General features: G+C 56.1%; 1 protein-coding gene across 1 annotated transcript; it reads right to left on the bottom strand.

The window, feature by feature from the left end:
- Window positions 1-4: 4 nt before the first annotated feature.
- On the bottom strand, window positions 5-27,991 carry CLPTM1 (CLPTM1 regulator of GABA type A receptor forward trafficking). Its single transcript, XM_053915304.1, has 14 exons — window positions 27,861-27,991; window positions 22,290-22,402; window positions 16,589-16,712; window positions 15,335-15,493; window positions 14,066-14,183; window positions 6,953-7,038; window positions 6,167-6,287; window positions 5,371-5,615; window positions 4,588-4,681; window positions 2,542-2,732; window positions 2,176-2,271; window positions 1,735-1,870; window positions 972-1,139; window positions 5-749 (listed from the first exon to the last, which is right to left on the bottom strand). Exons 1-14 carry the CDS (start codon window positions 27,930-27,932, stop codon window positions 454-456), a joined length of 2,019 nt encoding a protein of 672 aa, XP_053771279.1. The 5' UTR covers window positions 27,933-27,991; the 3' UTR covers window positions 5-453.

The following is a 27,991-nucleotide window of genomic DNA, read 5'->3' as shown; positions in this document are numbered from 1 at the left end:
GTTGTTGAGTTTAAGTTAAACACCCACATGAATTTATTAAATCCAGACTGTGTTAAAGGGCGGCGTCTGGGAGGAGGGGCTGCTCAGGGATGCGGGACAAGACGATGGATGGCCGCGGGCATCCCACAGAGGGCCCTGGCCTCTCCCCAGCCCGGCCCACCCCTCGGCAGTGCCGCGTCGGCTTCACCATGATTCCCAATGGTGCTGGGCTGGCAGGACAAGATGGCTAGAGCACAGGAACAGACAGACAGACAGATGGCCCCTCCACAAACCACATGCCCTGACCTGCCCCAGCCCCCACACCACACGCTGGGCCCTGGCCCAAGGGGGTGCCTCCCGCCACCCCAGCCCGATCTGTCCAGGGAAAGGGCAACAGGGAGGGAGGTGAGGAGCCCGGGTCGGCAGGGGAGGTGGTCACCAGGAGCCAGAGCGGACGGTGAGGACCAGGAACAGTTAATCCCTTTTCTTGTCCTCTGCTGGCTTTGGAGAGACTTCCTGGGGCTCGGTGGTAGAGCTGGCCCCCTGGGTGGACTTGGCAGGTAGGGGCGTAGAGGCCTCCTCCCCAGCAGTGGTAGTGGTCGTGGCAGGGGCAGGAGTGGGTGGGGGTGGGAGGGCCCCTGCTGCTGTCGGGGCCTCTGCCACGGGGGCAGCTGCTGTAGGGGCCTCTCCACTCATGCCAAACTCGTTCACCCGCGTGGGGTCGACGCGGTAGATCCACCGTTGGTAGAGGTAGATGAAGAAGACCACATCTAGAGGTGGGGTGAGGGGGGCAGTGTGAGGGGAAGGGGCCCAACTGGCTCACCATCAGGTGGGGGTGGGGTGGGGAGGTCCTGCAAAGGCCGGCCAAGCCCCCTCAGGCTGAGCCCCCAGCCTGGAAACAGGGCACCTCCCTCAGCCCAGGGCCCTGAGTCCTGCCTGTGCCTGCCCAGCTCCAGCGGAAGCCTCCCGCCAGCCCACCCACCAGGCCTCACCGTCCCGCAGGCAGCCGATCCGGTACATGACGGGCATCTTGATCACAAAGGCGAAGAGGTCATCGATGAAGGTGTTGAGGGCCTTGTAGGTGAGCATGCGCCAGGGCAGGTGAGCCACAGACTTAAGCTTGTAGTTGATGAACAGCTGGGGCGTCATGGTGATGAAACCTGTGGTGGTGGTGAGGGGACAGCCGTGAGCAGAGAGAGACGTGTACCGATCCTCAACCTCTGACCTCACTCCTGCCTCCCCCAACTCTACTCCAGCCACAATGGCCTCCTAGCTGCTCCCAACCCCCAGGCACATCCCACTTGAGGGCCTTTGGGCAGCTCCCTCCTTTGGCATCTTTCGAGCCTGTTTACACATCACCTCCTGGGACAGGTCTCCTGACCACCGAGTAACGTGCACCCGTCACCTCGACCCAGTCCCAGCACCTGTCACATGCTGTGAGGCGCCCGACTGCTTGTTTACTGCGTGGGTTCCTGAGGACGAGGACTTAAAAGGGCCGTTCACAGTGTCTAGGAAGCCCTCCCTGACCCCCAGACTGGACCAACCGTCTCTTCGAGGCTACCCCCTGCCCACCCTGGGTTGTCCCTATCTGGGGACAAGTCTGCCTCCCACACTGGACCCTGAGTGCTGCACGGGCCGGTCAGGACGGCCCGACTTGGTCACTGCTGAGTCCCCAGCACAACCTGCGTGGGGCAGAGGATTGTTTGCTGAGTGCCTGCCCGAACTGGGTGCCGAGGGTGGCTCGGGCCCGCTCACCGAAGGTCAGCAGGAAGCCATAGAGCATGCTGAGCACCCAGGAGTACCAGCCCTTGTGCTCCAGGTACAGAAGGCTGTAGACAGCGTAGCAGCCCAGGAGTGGGAAGAGGATCCACGACAGGTATCTAAACGCCATCTGTGGGGCATGGGGTGGGGTTAGGACCCAGCCTCTCTGGCCCTACCCAGCACCCCTGATCCCCGTCCTTACCCACCCACACCTGGTCTGGCAGGCCAGCCCAGGGGAATTTCCAGGTGGCCCTGGGAACTTTGGATTCAGACAGGAAGTACACATGGCAGATGGGTGTCACTGGAGGGTGTGACAGGCCATAAAGCGCAGACCTGTTAGCCAGCGGGCAGATGCCCTGTCACCCCACCCCTGGTACCCCGGGGGTGTGCAGTGCTTGGAAACCCTTCCCGTGGCCCACTGTGGGGGATACTCACATCGTCATACACTTTGGTCGAGGACTCGACATATGTGGACTTGTCTTTGAAAGTTGGGCGGGGAAAGAACCCTGCCACCCTGTGCTCCCGGTCCAGCTGCAGACAGGGAGGGGGCCACGGTCAGCTGCCGTGCTGGCTCCCGCCCCCCCCCCCATGCCTGTTCCAGCCCCTGCCCCTCCCCACTGTTCCCAGTTCCCCTGCCCCACATGTGACCCGAAAAATCCCCTGGTGCGAAAATCCCCTTGGTCCTGGGAGTGCAGCAGGCGCTGGGAAACACCCAGGGACCAGCTCCAGAGTCTGGCGGACCAGACAGTCCCCCTCCTAACCCCTGGCAGCCCCCAGAACAGCACGGCAGCCCGGCCTTACCCGGACATCCATGACCTTGGTGATCTTCCAGAGGTCAATGAGGACCCCGATGAAAACGCTGACCTGGACCACAAAGTTGGTCTCGTTGTCCAGGATGTAGAGGAGGACCACGAAAGACTGGAAGACGCCAAAGAAGACGGAGCGCACAGACAGGCCCTCCAGGGACTGCCGGCTGTTCCAGAACTGGATATCTGTGCACGGGAGGTGGGGGGAGCCGGCAAGCTGAGCTGAGCCTTTCCTGCGGCTCCCTCAGACCCCAGGCTAGGTGCTAGGTCACCCAGGGGGAGGGGTGCACATGACCCCCCGCCCAACCTATAAAGAGCCTCTGCTTCTCGAGAGCCACCCGGAGCACTGGACAAGCAGAACCTCTGCCGTCCTCACGTCTGACATCCCTCCTCTGAATGGAGTCCCTCGACTGGTGACAGTGACTGCTGCCACATCCCACGTGCTCACCACGCACCAGGTGCTCAGGGCTGGTCAGAGAAGCCACTTCCCCGAGGCCTTGCAGCCTGGCCTGGCAGACTGTGGCTGCAAGCCAGGTTTTGGTGACACCAGACCTGGGCTGTCCACCCTGGTGCCAGGCTGCCTCCCTTGATTGGGAAGAACTGGGACACATACTTTAAAACCAACCCCTCTGGCCCACTGCCCTGAGGACATGACGGAAGTGGCCCATAGACGCCTGGGGTACACACAAGGCCCCTGGATTCTGGCTTCTAACCGGAGCACCTGTTCCTGACCCAGCCTGCAGGGACCAGGTCAGCCCCGAGTCCTGGGCTCCCCGTCAGCACCATCTGACGCTGCTGGGGTCGAGTGTTTAATACCTGCAGCCACAGGAGGCCGCCTACCACGCAGCCGGGCCTGCAGGCACACTCAGCCAGCTTTGCACTCAGTGAGTGAGGGCTGTCAGCCCTGGCCGTCGTCCCCACCCCCAGCTCTAGTTCTGATTCTGGAGCTCGAGTACACCTGGCAGGCTCCCCTGACCCCATCAGACCCTGAGATTTAAAGGGGACATTCACAGAAACCTCCCCAGTCCTGACCAGAGAGAACGGGTCTGCAGATGGGATCCTGGTGGGGACGAGGAGATCCAAGGTCTGCCCGATACCAAGGAGGCAGCAAGCATGGGGTGTAAAACCAGGCTCCCCCAGGGCCCACGCCCCTGCTGTGTGACCTTGGGTGAGTGACTGCCCCCTCCATGCCTTCCTGTATCATCAGGAAAAGAGGGACCCCAGCTGACGCAGCTCACAGTCAGCAGAAGCGTTTGTGAGCCGGCACCTGCACACGCCATGGCCAATGGACTCCCTGCCAGTGGTGGGCACTTACTGTGCAGTTTTGATGTTACAACCTTCTAGAATGTAACTTTTAATCATGGCGATATTGTCTTAAGGCAGGACCAACAGGATGAAAGTGGGTGCCAGAGCCAACTGCCTGAGCCCCAATCCTGCTCTGCCAATAGGAGCTGGGTGACAACGGGCAAGTTACCTAACCACCCTGAGCCCCCGCTTCCTCAGTAAGGGCACAGGTAACGAGAGGCTTCCTCATGGGGCTAAGGCTGCGAGGACTCAAAGAGCTAACCAGTGAGGGCACTCAGAACAGCGCCTGCCACTCAGCCGGACCCCTCACAGCCTGGCCATCACTACAGTTGACCTTCAGGACGTAGGGGCCTTCTGGGGACCTGGCTATCACCTTCCCACTCGGGTGGAGCCCGTCCGCTCAGCCCTGAGGGGGCCTTTCCCAGCAGGCAGCCTGTTGGGCAGAGTGATGGGAGCAGCTCTGGGGCTTCCCTGCTCCAGGCCTCGGAGTTCCCCGGCCCGGCCCGGCCCCTCCCCCAGCACCACGCCTGGTGGATGGGAGTTTCTGGGCTGGGAGTTTTGGGGTCATCGTCCTCTCCAGTTCACCAGGCCCTGGAGAGTGGGGCTGAGAGACCCCCAGTAGGGAGAGGACCTATGGGGAATGAGGGAAGAGTGGGGAAGGCCCTGTCCCCCCACCAGGCACCCTCCCACCCTCAGCCCTCCGTGGCCTCTCCCAGGCCCCAAGGTCCCACCCTACCATTCTTGAAGGCCAGGAACTCAAAGACGCTGTGGACGATGGACACGATGATGGTGAGTGCCAGCAGGTAGGGGTTGGTCTCTAGGAGGGCAACCTAGAGGGGGGCGGGGGGGAACACCTGTGAGCACTGCCATGGCCTCGCTGTGGGGCTGACCGACGCAGCTCCTCAATTAGCCAACCCCTCTCTCCTCCTGGACCCCCAGAAGAACCTGCTCACAGACCCGGCCCCTGGGGCTGCCTAGAGAGTGCACGCTGGCCAGAGATGGACAGGTGGGCATGGAAGCTGGCTGAGTGATGCAGAGGGAGATGGTGAGAGACAGGGACACCGCAATGGGGTGACAGGCAGGGTGACAGAGAGGTGAAGAGACAACAGAAACCCAGCATGAAAGATAACCCCAGGCAGGCACCATGGAGTCTCAACGTCACAGATGCAGGCCGAGAAAGGTGGGGACACCGAGAGGTACTCAAGGACACGGTGCCAGTGAGCAGGGACATCCGGTCAGAGCCCACAGTCGGGGAGAAGCAGGCTATGGAGCAGGGCAGGGCAGGGGGCCAGACCCGGGGAGCCTGGCCAAGGACACAGAAAGGCTGTGACAGGACGATGACAGACGCCCCAGAGTCGGGGCCCCGTGTCAGCCGGGGCTGCAGGCGGGGAGGGGTCCTGGGAGGTTGTGAAACTGGCCAGGGCAGCACTGGCCGGAGGTCCCCAGGCCTGGCCCACTTCCCCTTCCCCTCCTGCAGCCCAGGAGGGTACTGGGAAGCCCCACCCCACCCCCACCTCACCTTCACCGAGTCCTGCTCCTCGTCTGACTGCTCGTACAGCTCATCACCCAGGAAGTTCCAGGGTGACTTGGTGCTCTGGGCAGCGTAGAGCTGCCAGCGCCAGAGCGAGAGCGGGCAGAAGGAGACGCGGAGCGGCAGGGTGGCCAGGCTCTCGTTGATGGGGTAGTAGTCCTTCTGCAGGTTCCAGTAGTCATTGAAGTAGATGATGGGGTAGTAGTCACCGCTCACGGCGTCGAACTTCACGTCTGCAGGCACATGGGGCAGGGGCACTGCTCAGCCTGGCCGGGGCCATGGGCACCCGTGCGGGTGGGGAGACCCCCTCAGGCCCTCCAGGACGAGGGGAAAACTCAGATGGGCCCCCTCACAGAGACTGGAGGACGGGACATTTAGCGGCTGCGCCACGAGGCTGAAGGGCCACCTGATCTCAGCAAAGCGAACAGGGTAGGAAGGGCTGGGCAGGCCCCAGGGAAGGGGACAGCTTTGGCTCCGCTCCAGCCCATGGCAGCCCCGAGGGTGACCATGTATCAGGGTTTTATCAAAGAAGTCAGGAACCTGGGTTTTTAAGCGATGCTGTCCCAATTTCAAGTCAGCAACTGATGCACATTTTTTTTGAAACAGCTCGTGGGCTGGAGGAGCCTCGTCTGCAGACTGGCTTAGAAACACTGGGTGGTCAGTGCTGGGGCCACCGGGGGGTGTGCAGGGATGAAAGGGGGCATCTAGGGAGGGCTGGGTAGATAGAGGCCCAGGGGACAAGGGAATGGCCTGGTCAGGAGCCCCAGGGGGCTGGGGGCCTCACACTGGTCCAGGGGCGGAGGCACACTGCCCTTCACCCATGGCGTGTGGTCGTCCACGATGTTGATGGTGATGTTGGGGTGCCAGTGGGAGATCACCTCTACAGGTCCGTAGTCCTCGGCCCTCTAAGGGGAGATGGGGGTGATGGGGCTCAGAGGCACCTGCTCACTTTCCTCCTGAGGGCTCCCGAGACCATCGTGACGGCAGAGGAGCAACCACCACAGCGACCATTGGCTGGGGGCTCACCCCAGCCAGCCCCACGCCAGCCTCTCTAGACCCACAGCTCTGCACCCCCAGCCACCTGACAGAGCAGAAAACCCAGGCCCGAAGGGGGGCCCACATGCAGCCTCCATGCTCCCGGACTGCCTGCCAGGGACCACCTCGCAGGAAAGAAAGGTTCTTGGCACCCAGCACAGGTAATGTCCTGGCGCCCCCCGCCTGCCCACAATTCCTACTGGAGACTTAGTATCGGTCCCAGCTCTGCCTGCGGGGCTCAGGCTCTGGTCTGACTGCTTGGGTGTGAATCCTGCCCTGGCTATGACACTCCAGGCAAGTCTCTCCATCGGAAAACGGGAATAGTGAAGGGACCCACCCTCATCCGGAATCCTCCCACTCCCTGAGAGGTAGCCCTGCTTCCTAACCCCATGTTCAGAGAGGGAGACTGAGATCAGAGGGGTGAGAAGACTTGACCGAGCCCCCGCAGTGGCTCAGGGGTGGTGACGGGTGAGAGCCACATGGGCTGGCTGCTGGGCCGTGAACAGCCCGCCGCCCCCAGGGTCCACTCGTTTACCTTGATCATTTCTGGGTCAGCTTCTGTCTCTCCTGTCAACAGGTTCTTGGTTTTCTGAAACCGCCGGCGCTTGTATTTGTTGATCACTGTGGAAGGGAGGCAGAGAGAGCGCGTGGACATGAGATCTGCTAGGATCCAGGCCCCAGACACCTGCCCACCCAGAGCTGCTCACCGGCTCCCCAGCTCCCACTGTCCCATTCTCCAACTGATGGGAACAGCGACCGGCAAGCCTGAGCTGCCCTCTCAAATCCCATCCAGTCCCACTTTCCCCATCTTTACAGCAACACCAGCATCCATGAGATGACTCGAGGCAGAAACATGGAGTCTTCCTGCTCCATAATCTGCTGTGTCTGTTCCATCCTGCCTGTCCCGGGGACACCCCCTCTGACACACGCCTCCGATCCAACTACCACTCCCACCTCCAGGGCCCTATATCGAGCCAGCCACAGTGTCCCCCTCCTGGATGACTGCGGTCACCTCCTTGCTGGTCTCCTGGCAGCCACCCTTGCCTCCTATGACCTTCTCTCTGCAGGGCAGTCAGCAGTTCTTTTAAACCGAGTGTCTGATCTTGTTCTCTCACTACTTCCAAACCCCAGATGGCTCCTGCTGCCTGAGCAGGGCACCTTCAATGCTCACAAGCCCCACCGACGTCTCAGCCTCGCCCGCCCCTCTTCTTTCTCCTCAAATGCATCAACCCGGGGCCTTCAGTCACGCTGCTCCTTCCCTGACTTGTATCCACCATGGCTGGGATCTTCCTGGTTGGCTCCTTACCCTTCCAGTCCCTGGTTAAATGCCCCTCTTCCACAGGGCTTTCCTGGGCACCCACGCGAGGAGGCCAGCCAGTCACACTCCTCACCACTTCTACTTTCCTTCACAATTGCAACAGTGCCCCCAATTCGCAAACCCACTGGTTTATTTGCTGTCTGCCCCCTCAGCCTGTCTGTGAACCCCAGGAGGGGACGGCCCCTGGCAAGTGTCCCGTGACAGCTAGGGATTCATGAGCACGCACAGGCAAGCTGGAGACAGTTCCGGAGAAGGCCCAGAACCACTGGTGTGAGAAATACCTCGGGGCTGTGAATCCCCAGCTGGGAGAAGAAGACCTCACTTCCTCTTGCAGGGCCCAGGCTGACCACGGGCCCTCTGCCACCCTGCCCGGAGCCATGCCGAGACCTGTCAGGAGGAAGGAGCTGGTGCTTGCTTATGTCTAACCTCACCTCCACCCTGCCTGGGTACTTTTCAGCTCTCCCTCATTTGGGGAAAAAAATGCAGCCTGCCCCTCTTGTGGACTTCTCCATCCTGCCCCCGGGAGCCGGGGAGAGATGGGGAGATGGGAAAGGGTGCTGGCCAAGCACAGGAGCCCTGGAGTCACATCCTGGCTGTCTCACATGAGCTGAGCGACGCTGGTGAGCTACATCACTTCCCCAGGCCTCGGTCCCTCCTCTGGAGAGTGGGGACAAACGCCCCACCTCTTCTTGGCAGGACCACTGTGAAGTGGCTCTCTGCTCTACAGAGCCCATCCAGGCAGTGTCCCTGCATGTCACACATGCACAAACCATAGGACCCAGATCCTTACCCACTCAGAACTGGAGCTTCAGGCATCTGGATACTACACACAAGTTCACGTTCAAATACATTTCTGGGAATGGACTCTAGGTTTCAACCCGGGGCCTGTAGCTCTTACTGTTAACACAGATATCATACCATCGCCTCTATCATTCCTAACGCGTTTCAGACCTCGTCCCCAGGTCCAGGGGGAGCAGTGAACCCCCGGGGGTGGGCATCCCGAAGAAAAAATTCCAGAGGGACAGGCTCCACCGCTGTTCCATACCCAGGCGAGGCTGTCCAGGGGAGGGAGGAGCCATGCCAGCAGGGCCCCGGGGGGCCTAGAGGAGGAGGCACAGGAGAGAGGCTTTGGCTCAGGTGGAGAACATTCTACGGTTTGGTAGCACCCAGATGGGATTACAATGCAAAATGGACCTGGCTTCTGTGGGGAGGAAAGAGCCCCCTTTTCTCGAAGTTCAAGCTTCTAGAAGTGCAGCAGCCACACGAGGCCCCTGAGCACTGCCGACAGGCCGACCAGACGGAGATGCGCTGCGAGTGCACCTCACGGCCGACTCTGAGCCTCAGCGCAGAGGAAGAACAAGACTGTGAGAGAATGTCCCGGCGATTTTTTATACTGATTACATGTCGAAATGACAGTATGTCACTCAATAAAATTATTACTGACATTAATTTTATAGTTTCTTTGTTTTCTAATGTGGCCACTAGAAAACTTAAAATGACGCAGTGGCTGGCGGCACTGTATCTCTAGGAGACAGTGCTAGCCCTTTGGGGAGGGGCCGTTCTGCTCCCACACTCTCATCCTTCACCCCGGAAGTGGGTGCCCAGCTCCCAGTCCCTCTCCAAGGGGACCCAGGTGTGAGGCAAGGCTGGGTGATGCTGGTGGGCTTTCCAGGTCCGCAGCTGCAGATGACTTCACGGCGCACACTGACAACCGTCCCAGTCAGTGACTGTGAACACCCCTCACCACACGGCGACAAGGACCTCATTCTCCAAAGGCAGAACCACAAAAAACACTGGCCTCAGTGAGGACAGACAGGACTCAAGTGAGCAGCCAACTCCCTGCGCCACATTCAAGGCAACCTCTGAGGTGTCAGGCACGTGTCCCCGCAGCCCTGAGGAGTCCCACTTGTGGGATGTATCCTCGGGGACGGCTCCTGCAGGCCACACCCCCCAGCTCGCCTCTGCCCGCATCTCCGAAAGGAAGGCAGAGGGCAGAACATCCAAAGAGCCCATTCCGGACACACTCACCTGAAACAGTGCTCAGCCTGCAGGGGCACTGAGCCGACAACTTTTTGTTCAATGCAGTGTAGATAATAACAAGAAAGATCATCCTCCGGGATATTCTTTTTTAACTTTTTAAATCACGTGTTTATTTTTTAAATATAGAAATTATAAAAATATATCACATCCAGACTGTCCAATCATGACTTGGCGTACCCCCCCCCGCCCCCCCGTTTGGCCGACATCCCCGCAATGGTTCCGTGGTAACAATGACATCTCGGGGTGAGGAGGCAGGGGTGGGGCAGGGGCTGAGACGGGTCAGTGAGAAGGGGCCTCAGGTCAGGGAGTCCGGTTACCATTAGAATCTAGTCACAGAGTAATCTGTGTACCACTGACATCTTCCCTCGCGTTCCAATTAGCCTTCCATCCTTCTCCCCCTTAAAGCCTTCCTTCTGTCTCTGGTTCCACTGTTAAGACCTCATCCTAAAATATCTGAACTTCTGGAGAAGAAAAACCAAACTGTGGTCAAAGAGAAGCGTACCAAATTTTGATTTTAACACTAGAAGCACAAGTAATTTCATCACGTGCTGCCCTAAAGCTTTGTTTCTTCTCCAAGATGATTCTTCATGCACTTCCTTTTCCCCTATGGGCGCCTTGGCTTTTAAGGTCTCCATGGCCTAGCTCCCAGCTCCCAGGGATGTGGCCTGTGGGCCGAGGACGCACCACGACGAGGCTTGCTTCTGACGTGGGCACTAAGTCAAGCCTCCGGAACACTGCTATGTGCTTGCCTGGCCCTTTCTGCCTAGTGTCACTACAGGTTCTTCTGATGGCAGCAGGCATGCTTCGTGTTCTGAAGCTACTGACTTTCTTCCCTTCGAAGTTATTTCCTGCGGTCCCTACAAATAGGGGGACTGCTCCACAGAGTGGAGAAGTCAGCAACTGTGAGACTTCGCCCACCACAAGTTTCTTGGTGGTGCACTTTATTAAATCTTTTAAAAAAGATTTTATTTATTTATTTTTAGAGAGAAGGGAAAGGAGGGACAGAAACATCTGACGTGTGATACATCGACTGGTTGCCTCTCACACGCCCCCAACCAGGGACCCCCAGCCTGCAACCCAGGTGTGTGCCCTGACTGGGAATCGAACCAGCGGCATTTTGGTTCACAGGCCAGTACTCAATCCACTGAGCCATACAGCCAGGGCAACTTTTATTAAATCTTTACATTTCTCTTCAACTTCACTCATAGCTTTCTCAAGAGGCTCCACAGCACTACCCTCCACCAATGGGGGGATGCTGGCAGTCTCGTCTGCTGACTGAAGCAGGAGGAGCTGCTCTCCAGCTTGACGTCCATTAGTACTTGACCAAGAGCCAGTATCCCGATTTCTGACATCAGCCAACCCCGGACGTCGCATTTCTATCTCACTCCGCAGCTGCAGTGCTTTTCATTTCTTGTGGCACAAAAATAGTCTCTGAACGAATTCTTGTTACTTCAGCACGTTTTGCAAAATGCAGCACTTCGACCTGGCCCCTCCACACCATCCGCCCAAGATCACTGGTCTGGGGCCCCAGCCACAAAGACTGGGATATTTTTATTTTTTAAAAAAAATTTTATTTATTTAATTTTAGAGAAGGGGGAGGGAAGGGGAAAAAGAGGGAGAGAAACATTGATGTGTGAGAGAAATATCAACTGGTTGCCTTTTGCATGAGCCCCAACCGGGGATGGCCCACAAGCCAGGCATGTGCCCTGACCGGGAATTGAACTGGCGACCTTTCACTTTGCGGGATGATGCCCAACCCACTGAATCACACCAATCAGAGCTGCAACATTTTTTATCAAAATAAGTAAAAAAGACATAACCACATGAATAGAAATCTGTTATTGTGCCGCCCCAAACAGCCGGAGGGATCATCAACAATTCCACAGGTGCAGGAAAATGAAAGCGAGATGGAGCTCTCAAAATCCACGGGAGAGCCCTGGCTGGTGCGGCTCATGGATTGAGCACAGGAGCGCAAAGCAAAGGGTTTCCAGTTTGATTCCCAGTTAAGAACACAGGCCTGGGTTGTGGGCCAGGTCTCCAGTAGGGGGCATTCAAGAGGCAACCATCGGCCCTGGCTGGTGTGGCTCATGGATTGAGCGCCAGCCTGTGAACCAAAGGGTCGCCAGTTCTATTCCCAGTCAGGGCACATGCCTGGGTTGCGGGCCAGGTCCCCAGTTGGGGGTGCATGAGAGGCAGCCACACATTGATGTTTCTCTCTCCCTCCCTCCCTCCCTTCCCCTCTCTCTAAAAATAAATAAAATATTAAAAAAAAAAGAGGCAACCATCAATATTTCTCTCACACATCAAAGTTTCTCTCGCTCTCTTTCTCCCTCCCTCCCCCTCTCTAAAAATAAATAAATAAATCTTTAAAATAAAGGAAAAAAAAGAGCCTTCTCCAGAGCTGCTGAAACTCAAGCACAGAGAGAGATTCCTGTGACAGACAACCAGGAGACAGTGGACGCCAGGACAATGACACAAAGAGCGAGCAAAAATATGCCAACACTCACTGACCTCAGGGAAGAGGAGAAGTTGGACAGAAAAGAAAAAACAAACTATGTTCACAGAGTGGTTCAGATGTAAATGAGAGTCACACCCTCAGTCATTTGAATACTGAATGTTAATCTAATCAAAATTATGTTAATGTCTTGGGATTTCCTCTTCCCGAGAGGAAGTCAGGAAATAACGCCTCAAACTGAAAAAGCAAGAAACTGAGGTATCAGCTTGGCATTGGGGGCCAGGGGATTAAAAAGCAGAAGAAACAGCTAAATGAACTCAAAAGTCATTGCCTGTGGGGGGTGGGAACTGGGGGAGGAGGGAAAGCGGGGAACAGGGGGCCGAGGAGTTTCACTGTGTTGTTGATTATTTGAATTTTAAACCACACGCAGCTGGGCCCTGAACAACATACGTGTGAACTGCACAGGTCCACTCCACGAGGATTTAAAAAATAAATTCCCATACTGTTTTTGATCTGTGGTTGGGACTCGATGGATGCAGAGCCAACGGCAAGCACTGATCTACGCCACTTTATATAAGGAACTTGAGCACCCTCGAGTTTTGGTTCCCGCTGGAGGTGCTGGGACCAATCCCCCGCAGATACCAGGGACAACTAAGTTTTGGGGGAGTAAAACAATTATACATACAAAAGAAAAAGAAAAACAAAAAACTATACATACAGCCCTGTCTGGTGTGGCTCAGTGGGTGGAGCGCGGGCTGCAAACCAGTGGGTCGCTAGTTCGATTCCCAGTCAGGGCATATGCCTAGGTTGCAGGCCAGGTGCCCAGTAGAGGGCTCGCAAGAAGCAATCACACATTGATGTTTCTCTCCCTCTCTTTCTCCCTCCCTTCCCTTCTCTCTAAAAATAAATAAATGAAGTCTTTTTTAAAAAATTACACATACTTTTCAACTGTGCAGAGGCCCATACCCGTAACCCCTGTGCTGTTCAGGGGTTAACTGTACTTGTAACAAGAGGTAAAAAAAAGCTTAAGAAGATGCCCTGGGCAGAGAAAATCTGTTTCAGTGTAAGGCCATGTCAGAAGTCATGAATGGCTATCCCTGACCCAGGGCTTCTCAGGGGCCACTCGCAGTCCCAGGGGTTGGCTCAGCCCCAGCTGGCAGCCAGCAAGGCTGAGAATGGGGGCCTTATCCAGTTCCAGGGCCCTCGGCACCTTGCCTGGAAAGTAAAGCGCGCTGCTGGGGCGGGGGGGGGCGGTGTCCGAAAGCCAAGGGCCACACAGTCCCCATGTGAACAGGTCAGATGGAATGAGGCACTGTCCCACAAGCTCCCCAAGGGCCACATGCTTGGGCAGCGCCCACTTACGCAAGCTGGGTCGACACAGATGCGGTTAGAGGTCACGGTGGATGAAACAAATCTCAAAGGTCCTCCTGATTCCCTCTCTTCATTAAATCAACCCGCTGTCCACTCACAGTACTCTGGAGTGTCCATCAACCCGCTGTCCAGTCACAGTACTCTGGAGTGTCAGTCAGCCCATCCTGCGCTCACAGACTGTTTTTGGGCGTCTACTTCCACCAAGCCAGGTACTGCACAGGAGCTAGCCCATCATCTCCCCGTCAAAAGCCCCTTTGTCCACCTGCTCCTTCCAAGCCTGCTGCTTTCTCATATGCCCAAGGGGTGTCCACAGAGCACAGAGGGTGCGCGCCAACCCCAGAATCCCGGGGCGCAGGGTTTCTGCTGGTCCTGGCGGACCTGGGAATTGATGCCCTGCACTGGCTTGAGGCGCCCAGGCTGCTGGCTGCCTGGACGGCAGGTTGGGTCTGTGGGGACTGACTTACTCCGAGACATGTGGACTGTGGCGAGCCGGCGGTACAGGGCCTTCTGCCGGGGGTCCGGGTGGAAGCCACTCTTGGTGAAGTAGACGTGGATGTAGATGGAGCCATTCTGCTGGACGCTCTGCAAGGCGGGCCAACAGGGAGAAGGAAGCAGTGAATCCCCACCCCCAATTCTCAGCCATTCAGTCATCAGTCACCTCCGTAAATTAACATCAGGTGCCGCTGAGACACCCTCCCACCTCAAAGCCGGAAGGAGAGTGAAGCCCAAGTCCTTGGGGGTGGCTTTTGCTGCCCCTCAGGCTGGCTGGGACCTCAGGGAGGGAGGGGCCTGGGCGTGAATCCTAGTGGGAGCTGCCCCTTAACACAGGGTAGCTGATCTGCCTCAGAAAGACCGTGTCCACACCCTGCGTCCAGTCACCCCTACAGACCAAGACAGAGACAGGCACAGCAGACATGCCCCTTCCCCTCACGCCGGGGAGACCTGCCAGGGAGAAATGAATGACAGCACAGCCCCAAGGAGACATCAACTTCGCTGACTCAGCAAATCCACTGATCAGGCTAGGGGCACAGAGTTAGGGCACACTGGTCACCAAGACAGCTCCAGCCTGACCCTCAGTAGGCTCACAGTCCCATCGTGGGGAGAGACCCATGTCCAGGTAGTAGTGACCCCCAGCATGAGCAGGGCAGGGTATGACAGACCAGAGAGGGTGGCTGCCCGAGAGTTAGGAAGGGCATCTTGGGGAGGCAGACTTTACGTCTGCGGCTGCCAGAGTCCAGAGCCAGGCAGCCTGAGTTTGGATCTCTCACTAGCTGTGTGACCTTGCGTAAGTCACTTAACCTCTCTGTGCCTCCGTGTCCTCATCACTGGAGAGAGCAGTCCCCACTCTGTAGGGCTGCAGGGCAGTTTACACCAGCTGGCCTGGCTTGGTGCCCCTAAGTGCTTAATCGATGCTCACTGTTATCTCCACATGGGCTGCCTGCCCGACTAGTAACGACTGCACCCACCCGAGGACGGTTACTGATCTTACACTGGTGTAAACCGCAGAAACACACAGCCCTAGCGGTAGTCGGCACGGTCCTAGGCCAATTCCGACTCCGTCCACATGGAGCTGTGGGGAGGCCGTGGCGCAGAGGCCCCAGAGAGCCGTGTGTGGTCACTGAGGGCACAGCCAGGCTTGGAGCCTGAACCGCAGAAGGCAGGACTAGGAGTTGGTCTGAGGAAAGCACCGCAGCGCAGCAGCCCTGGGGCCAGACACCCGGAGCGGTTCCCACCTGTGGAATGTCGAGCTCGGCAAAGTGCTGGTAGCAGCCATCCGAGTTCTCGCCGCTGGTCCAGTCGCCGTACACGAGGTCATGCTGCTCCCAGAAGAGGGCTGACGTGGCGTTGAAGTCTGTAAAGTGCTCGTGCTCTGAGATGTACACGTGCAGGTTCTGTGGGGCGGGGGGGGGGGGGGGGGGGGGGGGGAGGAGATGACACTTGTGAGAGCTTCAAAAGGTGACAAAGAGCAGACTAGGAACCGTGGCAGTGGTCAGGACCCCAATACGAGTAACTTTGTCAAGAGGAGAAGAGCGGGGTCAGTGGAGAGAAGAGTAGCAGCTGGCAGAATAAATCTCTTTTCTCACACCCGGACCACGTCTGTCCTGGTCTGGTGTATGATGTCTATGAGCAAAAGCCAATTAAAGAATGGCCAGCCTGGCAATTAGAATTTGGGGTTAGAAGGGATCAGGGCCTCCCTGAACTCTCTTCTCCCTCCTCGGCCTCCCACGCCGTCCTGGTCAGAGCTCCGCAGGTGCCATGGACACAGCACGGTCAGCACGGTCAAGATCTGCAGGAGCACTGGCTGTTGAGCCGGCTGCTGAGAGCGCAGGGAAGCCGTGCCTCTGAGCACTCCCTCCCTTCTCAAGTGCCCGTGGCTGCCTTTGTCCAGAGCCCTGAAGGGCCACTGCCTGAGAATGGCTGAGCAGTGGCCACCCTGCCAACCAGAACTTGGGAAGACCGGGAATCCCAGACTGCGGAGAACCACGAAGGAGGGTGGAGCCTGGATTACTGGGGTCTGAACACTAGCTTCGAATGCTCCTGAGCCTCGGCTGCTCTGGGTCCTTCCTCTCCCTGCCTCTGCCCTGCCCTGCCCCCGCCCGCCCCCCCCCCCACCCGGCCCTTCTCAGCCTCTCCTCCCCACCCCCCTACCCCGCACTCCTCCCTTTGCAACTTCTAAAGCCTGAACGTACTTTTAAAGTAAAATACATTAAGGACCCTGTTAAAATAGTGTCTAAACAATTGAGTGACCCTTCGGATGTCCCTCTTCCCCAGAGACAGGACCTCCACAAAACCAAAAGAATTTGTTTTTCCTTATGGGTGCTGCCTGAGTGACACATTTCATGGGTTGTAAGACAGGCCCAGAGTTCCTCAGCTCTGGACCCGCTCACAGACCCATCAGTAACCAGGGACCGGCCCACTGCCCGTGTCACTCCCCACCCTCCCCAGCACTCTCCTCTCCCATGTCAGGCCTCCCAGCCGGCGGTTACCATTAAAGTGTCTTTGGGGAACAGGTTGCGGCTGGCAACACGTGGGGCTCCTCCGGGGCCCACCTGGTCCTGAGGGGCCTGCCCTCGGCGGAACCAGCTGCTGATGGCCCAGATGATGAAGATCCTGAGGAAGGAAGCAGGGCAGGTGGTGAGTTCCCCGAGTCTGTTCTTTCCGACATAGATCCACACGCACCCGCTAGGGCCTGACCTGGGGCTGGTGGCCGATTATGGAAAGTCCCTAAGAAGGCCGTCACGGGACTGGTGAGTAGACAAGATGCCCCCGAAGGCCATGTCTGAGGAGACACCCCAGATTCCACGGTTTGCTAGTGTGGGGGGCCTGGCACTGCCCTGGTCTCCATGCAGACCCCCGGCACCAAGTCCTCCAGGAGCTCCTGGTGACCGCAGGGCACAGGGGCTTGGACCCTCGGAACCTCTAACCAAGGAAATGTGACATCCCAGTCCCCTGGAACCCCTCAAGTGAGACAACCCAAAGAATCTGGGATCCTAGTTTTACAAGCTTGGAACCTTAGCAACATTTTAGAAACCTCAACTAAAAACTAGCAAGGCAGACAGTAAATAATGGGTCAGTCCTGATTATTTATTTATTTATGTATTTATTTATTTATTTATAGAAAGAGGAGAAGGGAGGGAGAAAAACATCAATGTGTGGTTGGCTCTCGCACACACCCCCTACTGGGGACCTGGCCCACAACCCAGGCGTGTGCCTCGACTGAGAATGCAACTGGTGACCCTTTGGGTCGCAGGTTGGCCCTGAATCCACTGAGCCACACCAGCCGGGGCAGTCAGGATTTTTAGTAGCAATGGGCTAGGCTGTTCAGACCAACTCTACTGTTGGAAAAAACTTGGAAAAGTCTGATAAAAATGAACACACTAAGCCCTGACCGACATAGCTCAGTTGGTTGGGTGTTGTCCTGCAAAGCGAAACGTTGCCAGTTTGATTCCCGGTAGGACACATGCCTGAGTTGTGGGCCTGGTCCCCAGCTGGGGCACATGTGAGAAGCAACTGATCGATGTTTCTCTCCCTCCCTTTCTCCCTCCCTTCCCCTCTCTCAATAATAAAGAAATCTTTTTTTAAAAATGAACACACTAAGAATATCAATATTAGTTTTATATATATATATGTATATAATTATATACCTTGATATGGCAGGAATACGTATATACTGTTCACGTGAGAGAAAAAAAAAAACATCTACTGTGTTAATTCAGGTCTCTCAGATACAGCAGCTGTGTAATTATTAAGTGAGACAAGTACTACTAGTTAATTACAGGTATAAAAACCTAGGTAGCAGAGGGGCTGCAAGCCCAGGATCTAGGCTGCAACACCTGGCTCTGAAGCCCCGCTCTGCCGCTTACTGTGTGACCTCTGACACAACTCGTAGCCTCGCTCCACTTCCGTTTCCTGCACAGTTAAAGTGGGGCTAACACCACCTCCCATTGTAGGAGCATTCAATGCACGGATTTAGATACATGCACAGTGACATCTACGTATCATCCAAATGAGGCCTGGTACACATTCAGAAGGTATAAATGTTACTTATTGTTGTCATTTTCATCACAGGAAAAAGGCACACGAAAACTATGAAATGGAAAACCACCACAAGGGAATTCTGGTGTGGGCGGGGTGCCCCCCCTGCCGAGCCCCAAACTATGCAGAAGGGCAGAACCAGGCAGGGGGACTTGTCTCTGTGTAGGAGCCACGGAGCCCTGGGGTCTGGGGTCTCAGGAGCCATGGCCCAGCTGAGCCACCTGCTGCCTCCCCAAGAAGTCCCTGATGCACACGGCTGGGGAAGGTCTAGCACCGCCAATCTCTGGGGACCCCTCCGCCTCCGAGAGAGGCTGTCCCCTGAGCGGCTAAGCCAAGGAGCGTGAGGGAGCAGGGACGCCCACTGGCAGCTTTGCCCTGGCTTAGGGCGTGGCCTGTGGGGGGTCCCACCTAGTCTGGTCTTCTGGGCCCCTGTAAAACGAGGCAGATCGGACTAGACTTTTTTAGGATTCCAGCTCCCCAGAGCCCTGAAGGCATGAGAACATCTGTGTGTCCTCACATTCCCACAGTTTTGGGGACCCACTCATAGGCCTCACGGACAGTGCCCTCCACCCATGCGTCCCAGGCCAGGAAGCCCTGCCGGAGGACGCCAGGCCTGCATGGGAACAGCCCACACCTAATGCTTTTCAACTTCCCTGAGTAAGGAAATAAAAGACTTTGAAACCTCACTCCTACCCCACATAGCTATTACTTTCATGGGTTCAGAAAATGGTTAAATTTATGAAAAGACGTACAGTGAAACTCTCCCTCCATTTACCTACCCAGTTCCCATCCCGCCTCCCCTCCAGGTAACCAGGGGTATAATCTGAGGATGGAGCCTACCCCCCAAAAAGGCCATTTTAATGCAATCTGCTGGAAGCTCTGGGGAGTTCACAGACCCCTCAAAACAAAGCCTTAGTTCCATGTTAAGGACTCCAGGAGAGACTCTGAGCTGCCGTTTGGTGCTGTCTGGCTCTAAGGAAGATTAGCCTACGCTGTAGCTGTAGGAAAAACGCCTCTCTGAAGGGAGTTCCTTCATGTGCTGACGTGGAAGGATTTCTAAGACATACTGTTAATGAAAAAAATCAAGGTGCAGAACTGCGTGAAACAGGCTGCCTCATGTAAAAATAAAGGGAAAGATAAAAATACTTGTTACTTGTACCTGCTGAAAGCATAAAAGAAAGTGCTACATAAGAAAATGGTGCCCTGGCTGGTGTGGCTTAATGGGTTGAGCACCGGCCTGAGAACCAAAAGGTTGCTGGTTCGATTCCAGGTGAGGGTACAGGCCTGGGTTGGGGGTCAGGTCTCCTGATTGGGAGTGTGCGAGAGTTATTTCTCCCCCTCTCCTCTCTCTAAAAATAAATAAAAATCTTTAAAAAAAGGAAGAAAAAGAAAACGCTAAACACTTATTGGACATGGGGGGAGGAGAGGGACGGGCCCCACAGCTGGAGAAGCTCAGGGGACAGGTCAGGAATGGCGCGCAGAGCCCTGGCTGACGAGTGCAGAGTTCTCTCCCACAGAGCCCCTCAGTGTCCCGTGTGACCCTCTCAGAGGACACCAGGCAGGTGCTCCATCCCCTGCTAGAATGTGATCGGTGACTGCGTCGAGGACTGGGGGCGGCTAACTTTTAGCTGTTTCTCTTTATAATACACGTTCCAGGGTTTTATAAACAGTGAACAAAGGCAATCGTGGCCAACTCTGACAGAGCGTGTGCCAGCCCCTGCGCCGCCCCAGCCCACAGGCACTCTCATGGAACGGAACTCCTTCCATTACCTGTGACCTGCTGGGATTCTTCTTGAGCTGGAAACTCAGGCATCAGAGGGGCGGTCACCTGACCAGGTCACACAGCTCAGGGAGGGGCAGGAGGTGGGGCGGCTAAGAGGTCAGAGCAGGCCTTGCTCTTAGACACAGTCTGACACTACCTGCCCCTCTCAATTTCGGCAGCTGATCCCCTATTTTGGGCAAGCAGGCTGCTCCCAAGTGTCCTCCACTGTGAACAACTCTGTCTGCAAGCGTTCTTACGTAATCTCACTTAAGGCCAATCACAGGTCCGTGCTTATACAGGACGACCACCAATGTATTATACTTCTTTTTTACTTTCGTCTTTATGCTTTTCTGTATTGTCTAGATCGTTTTATTTTGGTACAATAAGCACGTATTAGTTAGAAGTTTGGGGGAAAAGCAAGTAAGCCGGCACAGAAGAGAAGAGTCGGTGCTCCCCCTGAACCACTATCCTGCTCTTCCTCAGAAACAGAAGCTCTGCTTTTCAGCGGGGGTGCTCGGCTTCCCAAAATAAAGACCACACTTCCCAGGCTCCCTTGCAACTGGCCATGGCCACGTGGGAATGTTCTAGCCAAGGGTATGACTGTTTTAAAGATTTTATTTATTTTCAGAGAGAGGGCAAGGGAGGGAGAAAGAGAGGGAGAAATATACTGATATGCGATTGGTTGTCTTTTTCAGGCCCCCAACTGGGGACCTGGCCCATAACCTACGCACGTGCACTGACCGGGACTCGATCCAGTGACCTTTTGGTTCATAGGCCGGCGCTCAGTCCACTGAGCCACACCAGCCAGGGGCAGGGATGACTGTTTTAAACAACGATGTCCTGAATCCTTTATAGCTGATGAGGGGTGGAAGTGGCTGCCTGACTACACGGTCTGGTCTCTTGACCATTTCGCTGCCTCCCCAGGAAGAAAAAGAAACGTCCACTTTGTAGAAAGGTAAACAAAGGTCCTGCCACCAGGTCTAGACAGGCAGAGACAGAACCCAGCCCCAGGTATATTCCGCTGCCCCACCCAGTATCTCCCCAGGGCCTCGGTCAGAAGCCAGGCTTCAAGGAGGCATGCCCTGTGCTCCCACTGCCCAGGAATGGCCATATAAATCCACATGTAGAAGGATCACTCCCAGCTAATCGCAAAAGGGTGGACTGGCCCTGGCTGGTATGGCTCAGTGGATTGAGCGCCAGCCAACAAACCAAAAGGTTGCCAGTTTGATTCCCAGTAAGAGCACAAGCCTGGGTTGTGGGCCAGGCCCCCAGTAGGGGGCGCACAAGAGGCAACCAATTGATGTTTCTCTCCCTCTATTTTTCCCTCCCTTCTCCTCTGTCTAAAAATAAATAAATATAATGGAAATTGAAAAAATACAATAAAGATTAAATTTTTAAAAAATAAAAATAAATAAAATCTTAAAAAAAAAAGGATGGACTTTTTGAGTCCACTTAAATGAGGTACGGAGAGCAGTCAAATTCAGAGACAGAAAGGCTGGCAGGATGGGAAGAGGAGGAGCTCGTGTTTAACGGGGACAGAGTTTCCGTCTGGGAAGAGGAAAAAACTGTGGAGGTGAACGGTGGTCAGTGACGGTCGCACAGCAATGTCAATATACTTAATGCCACTGAAGGCTACACTTACAAATAGTTAAAACGGGCCCTGGCCTTGTAGCCCCATTGGTTAGAGCATCGTCTCAATACGCCAAGGCTGCAGGTTCAATCCCTGGTCAGGGCACATACAAAAATCAACCAATGAATGCATAACTAAGTGGAATAATAAATCGATGTTTCTCTTTCTCCCTTCCTCTCTCTCTAAAACCACTTTTTTAAAAGTTAAAATAGTAAATTTTATGTGTACGTTGTGCCTGAATTGTATCCCCCCACTCATATGTGAAGCCCTAATCCTCAGTACCTTGGTGACTGTATTTGGAGATGAGCCTGTAAAGAGGGAACTAAGGCTAAGGGAGGTCATTAGGGGGCCTAATCAACTAGGACTGGTGTCCTTTTCAAAAGAGGACACTCAGACACAGGCACACACGGAGAAAAGACCATGTGAAGACGCAGGCAGGCATCCACCTACAAGCCAAGGAGACAGGCCTCGGGAGAAAGCAGACATGCCAACACCTCGATCTCGGACTGCCGGCCTCCAGCACCATGAGAAGTTAATTTGTGCTGTTTAGGCCTCCCAGTTTGTGCTGTCTGTTCCAGCATCCCTAGAATCTTAATAACGTGGTATATTTTACCACATTAAAAGAATTCTATCAGACAGAAAAAAAACTCCCCACTAACAGAAAAATGGTGGTCATCCTCAAGGACTTTTTCCTTTCTTCTTTATGCTTTTCTTATTTCAGCTTTCTGCAGTGAATGAAACCAGAGCAGCATCTGCTCACCTGAAGAGCACACCTTTGATGACCTGCCAGGCGTTGGGCGCTGGCTGGGGCGGCGGGTTCTGGGGCTGGGTCTCTGCGGGCAGGTCCCTCCCGATGCTGCCATTGCTGGTCACCTGCGGGAGACGGAGACCAGGGTGAGGAGGGAGAATGCAACGAGGTGTGTCTGAGGCACCCCTGTGTGCCAACGCCTGGCACGGGGCTGAGCACAGACAGGGTACCTGCTCCAGCCTGGGGGTCAGGAAGGGCTTCTTGGAAGAAGGGACATCAGAGCTGACCTAAAATACAAGTAGCCGGTGCAGAGGAGGCAATGAGGGAAGCAGCAGCTGCAGAAACAAGGGTGGCGAGAGACACAGTCTGACTCTGAGGACTGTCCATTGCTCTGTGGGGCTGGGGCTGGAGCCCAGGGAGCAAGGAGGTGGCTTTGGGGGACAATGCAGAAGGGGTCATGTGGCAGGTATAAGGTGCGGGTTTATCTAAATGGTCCTTCCCCGGGCAAACAGTTCCCAAGGCCCCCTCTGTGGCCCGCCCTGTGCAGGCCCATCGCTTCAGGAGCTCTGAAACACCAGGTGAGACAGAGAAAAATGCACCCACAGTGTGAGCCACACTGCCGTGAGCCACAACAAAGGCGGGTGCAACAAACACAGTATGCACCACCCGCGGCTGTGACTCGGAGCATCTCCACGCGGGCGAGTGGAGGCCCAGGGAGGCTAAGCCACCTGTGAGCATCATCAGGAAGGTCAACTGCAGCAGGGCGATGGGAGGGTGGGAAGACCAGTGAGTCGGGCAGGGCTTCCCAAAGGAAGACCCCCCCACTCAGAAACAGAAGCTCAGCAGCAGAGAAGTTCATGCCGGGTCTGGAAGGGCCCAAGATGGAGAAATTCTTCCCACCCCTCTCCTTGCACCTGCCCACTCCCCAGTCCTGCCCTCTTCCTTCCTCCCAGCTCTGCCCCCTCACCCCTCAGCCTTCGAGAGGTAGGATGGGGACTGTCACGGTCACATCAGGACCAGCAGGGCAAGGGGTCAATAAATACCTTTGGAATCAACAAACGCTCCCTGAAGGGCTTGCCCCCGGCACCCAGGCTGCCCAAATCCACCCTATCCGGGGTCTCTACTGCCCAGCCCTGCCCCCGCCACAGTCCCAAGCCCACTCCTCTGCAATGTCTTCTGTCAGCCTCAAAAGCCCTGGGGGGCTGGGACAGAGGCCCTCCTGGCCAGATGCGGCTGCCAGGAAGCTGGGCCAGTGTTTGTTGAACCAGCACGTGCTTTTCCCTGCCACCTCCCACGGTGTGGGACAGCGCCACGGTAAAGGGGAGCTCTGCGGCCGAGGCTGCGGGACTTGGCTGTGACATCTTGGGCGTGTCACTTCCCCTCTCTGACCCAAGGGCTAGGGCTAAACTGTGAAAATACAGGTATGTTTTGTTCTTTCGTGTGTTGACAAAGGTTTTCCTGAGCACCCACTGTGTGCCAGGCCCTGTGCTAGGCGGGGGGACCAGTGGTGGAAATACAGCTCTGGGTCCTGCCCTCCCAAGCTCAGGGTCTAGACGGAAACACACCCACAGAACAGGAAACAGGATCACTAAACATAGTGAACAGGCCCTGGCTGGTATGGCTCAGTTCGCTGGGCGACATCCCACAAAGCGGAAGGCCACTAGTTCGATTCCCAGTCAGGGTACATGCCTGGGTTTGGTTCCCGGCGGGGGTGCATAGGAAAGACAACAGATCAATGTTGCTCATATTGATGTTCTCTCTCTTTCTCCCTCCCTTCCCCTCTCTAAAAATAAATAAAATGCTTTTTTAAAAATGGTAAATAGGAAAAGTGCTCTGGAGGAAACAAGCAGGGGGAGATGACAATGACTCTTGGATTGAGGGGACCAGGGAGGCCTCCCCAAGGAGCTGTCTTTGATACGTGGGCACAGGACGTGCTAGAGGGAAAAGGTTCAGGGAAGGAGTGGCCAGGGGGCAGGAGAGATCGGACAGGCACGACGGCCCCCTCATTCAGGGCTGGCCTCGCTCCTCGGAGCACTGGTGGGGGTGGGGGGAGAGCAAGTAAGGGTTTCCAGCAGGTCTGAGCTGATTCTGGATCAAGAAACAGAAGCTTAAGGCCAGGCCAGGATTTGAACCCACATTGCACTGGCTCCCAGGTCTGTTGTCTTATCTGCAACCATAGACAAACTGGCTGGAAGCCTTCCCACGGAAATGCAAATGAAAACCGCAATGACACGTCACTTCACTGGGATGGCCGGGATCAGAAAGGTGGGCAGCCACGAGCGCAGGCGAGGGTGTGGAGAAATCGGAGGGGTTGTACACTGCTGGTGGGAAAACTGACCGCTGCTTGGAAAGACGTGGCCGATGCCTGAAAAGGGAAACGTGCATCTGCCGTACAAACCAGTAGTCCCACTCCTGGGTCTCTACCCGAGAGAAATGAGAACGTGTGTCCACGTGAAAGCTAACTGGCCAATGTTCACAACAGCATTACCTGTAACAGCCAGAAGTAACCAGATGTCCACCAGGGAATGAATGGACAAACCACGATGCGTGTGTGCAACAGAACACTACTCCACAATAAAAGGGAACACTGCTAGGGGCAGAGCGTGACCGCAAAAGCGGGTGCGCGTGTTCTCAGGCCGGACTGCGCTGACACTCGTACCGCACGACTGCGTAAACGTACCAAAAGCCACTGAAGTCTATACTGACAACAGGTGAACGTTACTGTATCTAAATCACACCTCAATAAAAAGGTAACTTCCGGTGGCTCCCACTTCCCTCGGAGTGAAGGGAAAGTCCTCACCATGGCCCTCAAGGGCCTGACCTCCCCTATCCCCCCCCACCCCTCTGCTCTCACCTCCCTCCCCTCACTCACCAGCTCAGCGACACCAGGCACCTCCTACCTCCAGGCCTCTGCACTGGCTGTTCCCTTTACCTGAAAGGCTTTTCCCCCAGGTATCTGCATGCCTCCCTTCCTCATCCCCTTCAAGTCTTTGTTCAAATGTTACCTCCTCAGAGAGGCCTTCCCTGACTACCCTGTTTAAATTGCAACTCCCCTTCCCACCCCTCACTGCCCGCCCCCCTCCCAGCTTTATTTCTGTCCATGGCACTTACTACCATCTGACCCACTACATAGTTTCTTATGTAATGTATCGTTAGTCCCTGTCTGTTCTCCTACCCCGACCCTAAAGCCCCCAAATACAACATGAGCTCCAAGAGGGCAGGGCCTCTGTCTCATTCGCAGCTGCATCCCCAGCGTTGGCAGGGGCCTAGCCTGTAGTGGGGACAAAACACATGTTAGCTGTAGGAATGGATGGCGGATCTGGGGGCCGTGTCTCAGTCCCCGGCTGACGGAGGAGCAAGCTGGTTGGAGCACGAGACTGCTGAGGCCCGTCTAGACCCCACAGGCCAGGGGAGAGTGGTGGCGGCTATGGACATGGCAGAGACTAAGACAGAGTTCCTGCTCCTGGACCCGCATGTCCAATCTCACACAGAATACTCACTAAGGGGCCAGGGAAGCAGCTGAGACCACAAGGCTGGGCCGGGGCTGGGAGCATGCGGACTGGATGTCCTCACCGAGTGCCTGGATCCACCGTGGAATTCCACTGCAGCCGAGCCTCTGCCTCAAAATGCATTCGCCCCACAAACACTGAGCGCCTGCTGTGCCAGGTCCTCAGCCGGGCAGTGCTGGGGACACAGTGATGACCAGGACAGTCCCAGTTCCGCCTTCCAGGGGCTCCCAGGCCAGTGGAGGAGACAGAGGCACAGCGACAAGCCAGTGTGGGCAGGACTCAGGACAGGGGAGCCGAGGAGGCAGTGGGAGCCTGACCCAGTCTGAGAGGGTCAGAGAAGGCTTTGTAGGGGAGAGGAGATCTGAGAGGTACAGGACTCGTAAGGACCCACCAGATAAAGAGGGAGAAACATCAGCACAGACTGTGAGAATAGATAGTGAGGCACACTCCTGAAAACAGAAGGGCTTCGGAGTGGCCGACGCTCCTCTCGTCCCAGTGACTCTCCAGCAGGGGCAATTTTGCCCGCTGCCCCACCCCGCCAGGGACAGTTAGCAACGTCCAAAGACATTTTTGGTTGTCACGACTGGGGAGGGGTGTGTATGCTACTGACATCTAATGTGTAAAGGATGCTGCTAAACATCCTAAAGTGCACAGGACAGCCTCCCATAGTGAAGAATTGTCCAACCCAAAATGTCAAGCAGCTCTGAGGTTGAGAAATCCTAGTGTAGTCTGAAGGAAGTCAGATCGTGCAAGGCCTTGATTTGCTAAAGAATTTGTACTTTATCCCAAAGGCAAAGGAATAAGTCTTGACAGAAACGCGGAGGGAGGGGACCTTTCAGCAAGACCGGGAAGCCTCTTAGACAGGGATCGAACCTTCAGTCCAGTGCTAACTAGGCAAACATTTCCTGAGGCCACCCCCAAGCCAGGCCCTAGTTGAAGATGCTAAACCAGGTACATGGAGCGGGCTCTATCACATAAATCTCATCCTGATATCCTCTCAGGTGACAGTATTTGCCCCTCCTTTTGGCTCCCTTAGTGCCTGGCACAGAGGTCTGTCACCACCCCAGTCGTTCAGGATTAAAATTGTTTACCCACTCCACTGATGGCAGGGACACGGCTGTAGCCATCTTTGTGGCCCATCACATTCGCTGGCCCTCCCGATTAACCCCTCCACTTACCACTGGGGAAATAAGCGCCCAAAGAAAGGTATAAACCAGCACAAGGTCACAGAGAAAGTCAGCTTCCTTCTCCCCTCCCAACCTGAGCGCCTCTCCCCTGCGCTGCCTCCCACATGTCAGTGACATCCCAGTGGGTGGGTCGACAGCACCTTGCTGTCACTCCACAGATCCCCTGAACACCTGAAGGGTGGCTGCCTGAACTTGCAGCCTCAGTTTAGGTGAGGCGGTGATGGGTCAGAAGTCATCAGCACCTGGACTAAACCTCTCATAGGTTAGTTTATGATAACAGCACACCAATCCCAGTCCTGCCCACCCCGGGTCCGCAAGGTCTGGGAACTGCTGCATGGAATGAATCCCAAACCCACCCTGGGTGACCTTCTGCAAGCGACTTAGTCTCGCTGTTCCTTGGATTCCCATCTGTAGTATGGGTCTGTCACCCCCCACAGCCTGTACCCTTACCCACGATGACTACCTGGCTCACCCCAGAAATACAAAACTCCCAATTAATCCATCACTGACCACACGTCAGGCAGGCACTGCCAGAGAGACCCTGAACGCCAGACCACTGTAGGAACAGCCATGGATCCTGGAATCGGGAGTCAAGAACTAAGGAGCCAGGGTACAAGTCTGCGTCCCTCCGCGCCAGTCTCGGGCTCGGGCAATGAGCCCGGTGGCCGCCCGGCGCGAGCATGCAGGGGACCTGGCGCGCAACCGGGCCCCGCTCCCCGCACTGTCCGGCCTCCCGGGCCGCCCGGCCCCGCCTGGGCCCGGTATTCAAGGTCCCTCTGGGTAAGTGGCCCCTGATGCACAGGGTTCTGCGATAAGGGGCAGGACACGCCCCGTGGGAGGCCCCCCGGGTGGGGAAAAAACCCTCAGTCCCCTCTCGGCCTCCGTACCTGACCGGAGCCACCTCCTCCGGCCGCCACCACAGCGCTGCCTGCCCCGTCGGTCTCTTGCGCCGCCGCCATCTTCCCGCTCCGGGTCCCCGCCCCCGCCGCCAGCCCCGCCCCGTCCCCGACGGCGCCAG

This window comes from Desmodus rotundus, chromosome 12 (assembly GCF_022682495.2).
Source record: "Desmodus rotundus isolate HL8 chromosome 12, HLdesRot8A.1, whole genome shotgun sequence".
Lineage (NCBI taxonomy): Eukaryota > Metazoa > Chordata > Mammalia > Chiroptera > Phyllostomidae > Desmodus > Desmodus rotundus.
Note: the sequence above shows the minus strand (reverse complement) of the source record. Positions and strands in the feature narration are given on the sequence as shown.

Bases quoted from the DNA above. Each gene is read 5' to 3' on its own strand.
- CLPTM1 (XM_053915304.1), bottom strand. From the start codon at position 27,932: ATGGCGGCGGCGCAAGAGACCGACGGGGCAGGCAGCGCTGTGGTGGCG. The intron at 1,140-1,734 runs GTGAGCGGGCCC...CCACCACCACAG, and splicing joins TGGCTTCCTGCTGACCTTCG to GTTTCATCACCATGACGCCC. The intron at 750-971 runs GTGAGGCCTGGT...CCCCACCTCTAG, and splicing joins GATCGGCTGCCTGCGGGACG to ATGTGGTCTTCTTCATCTAC.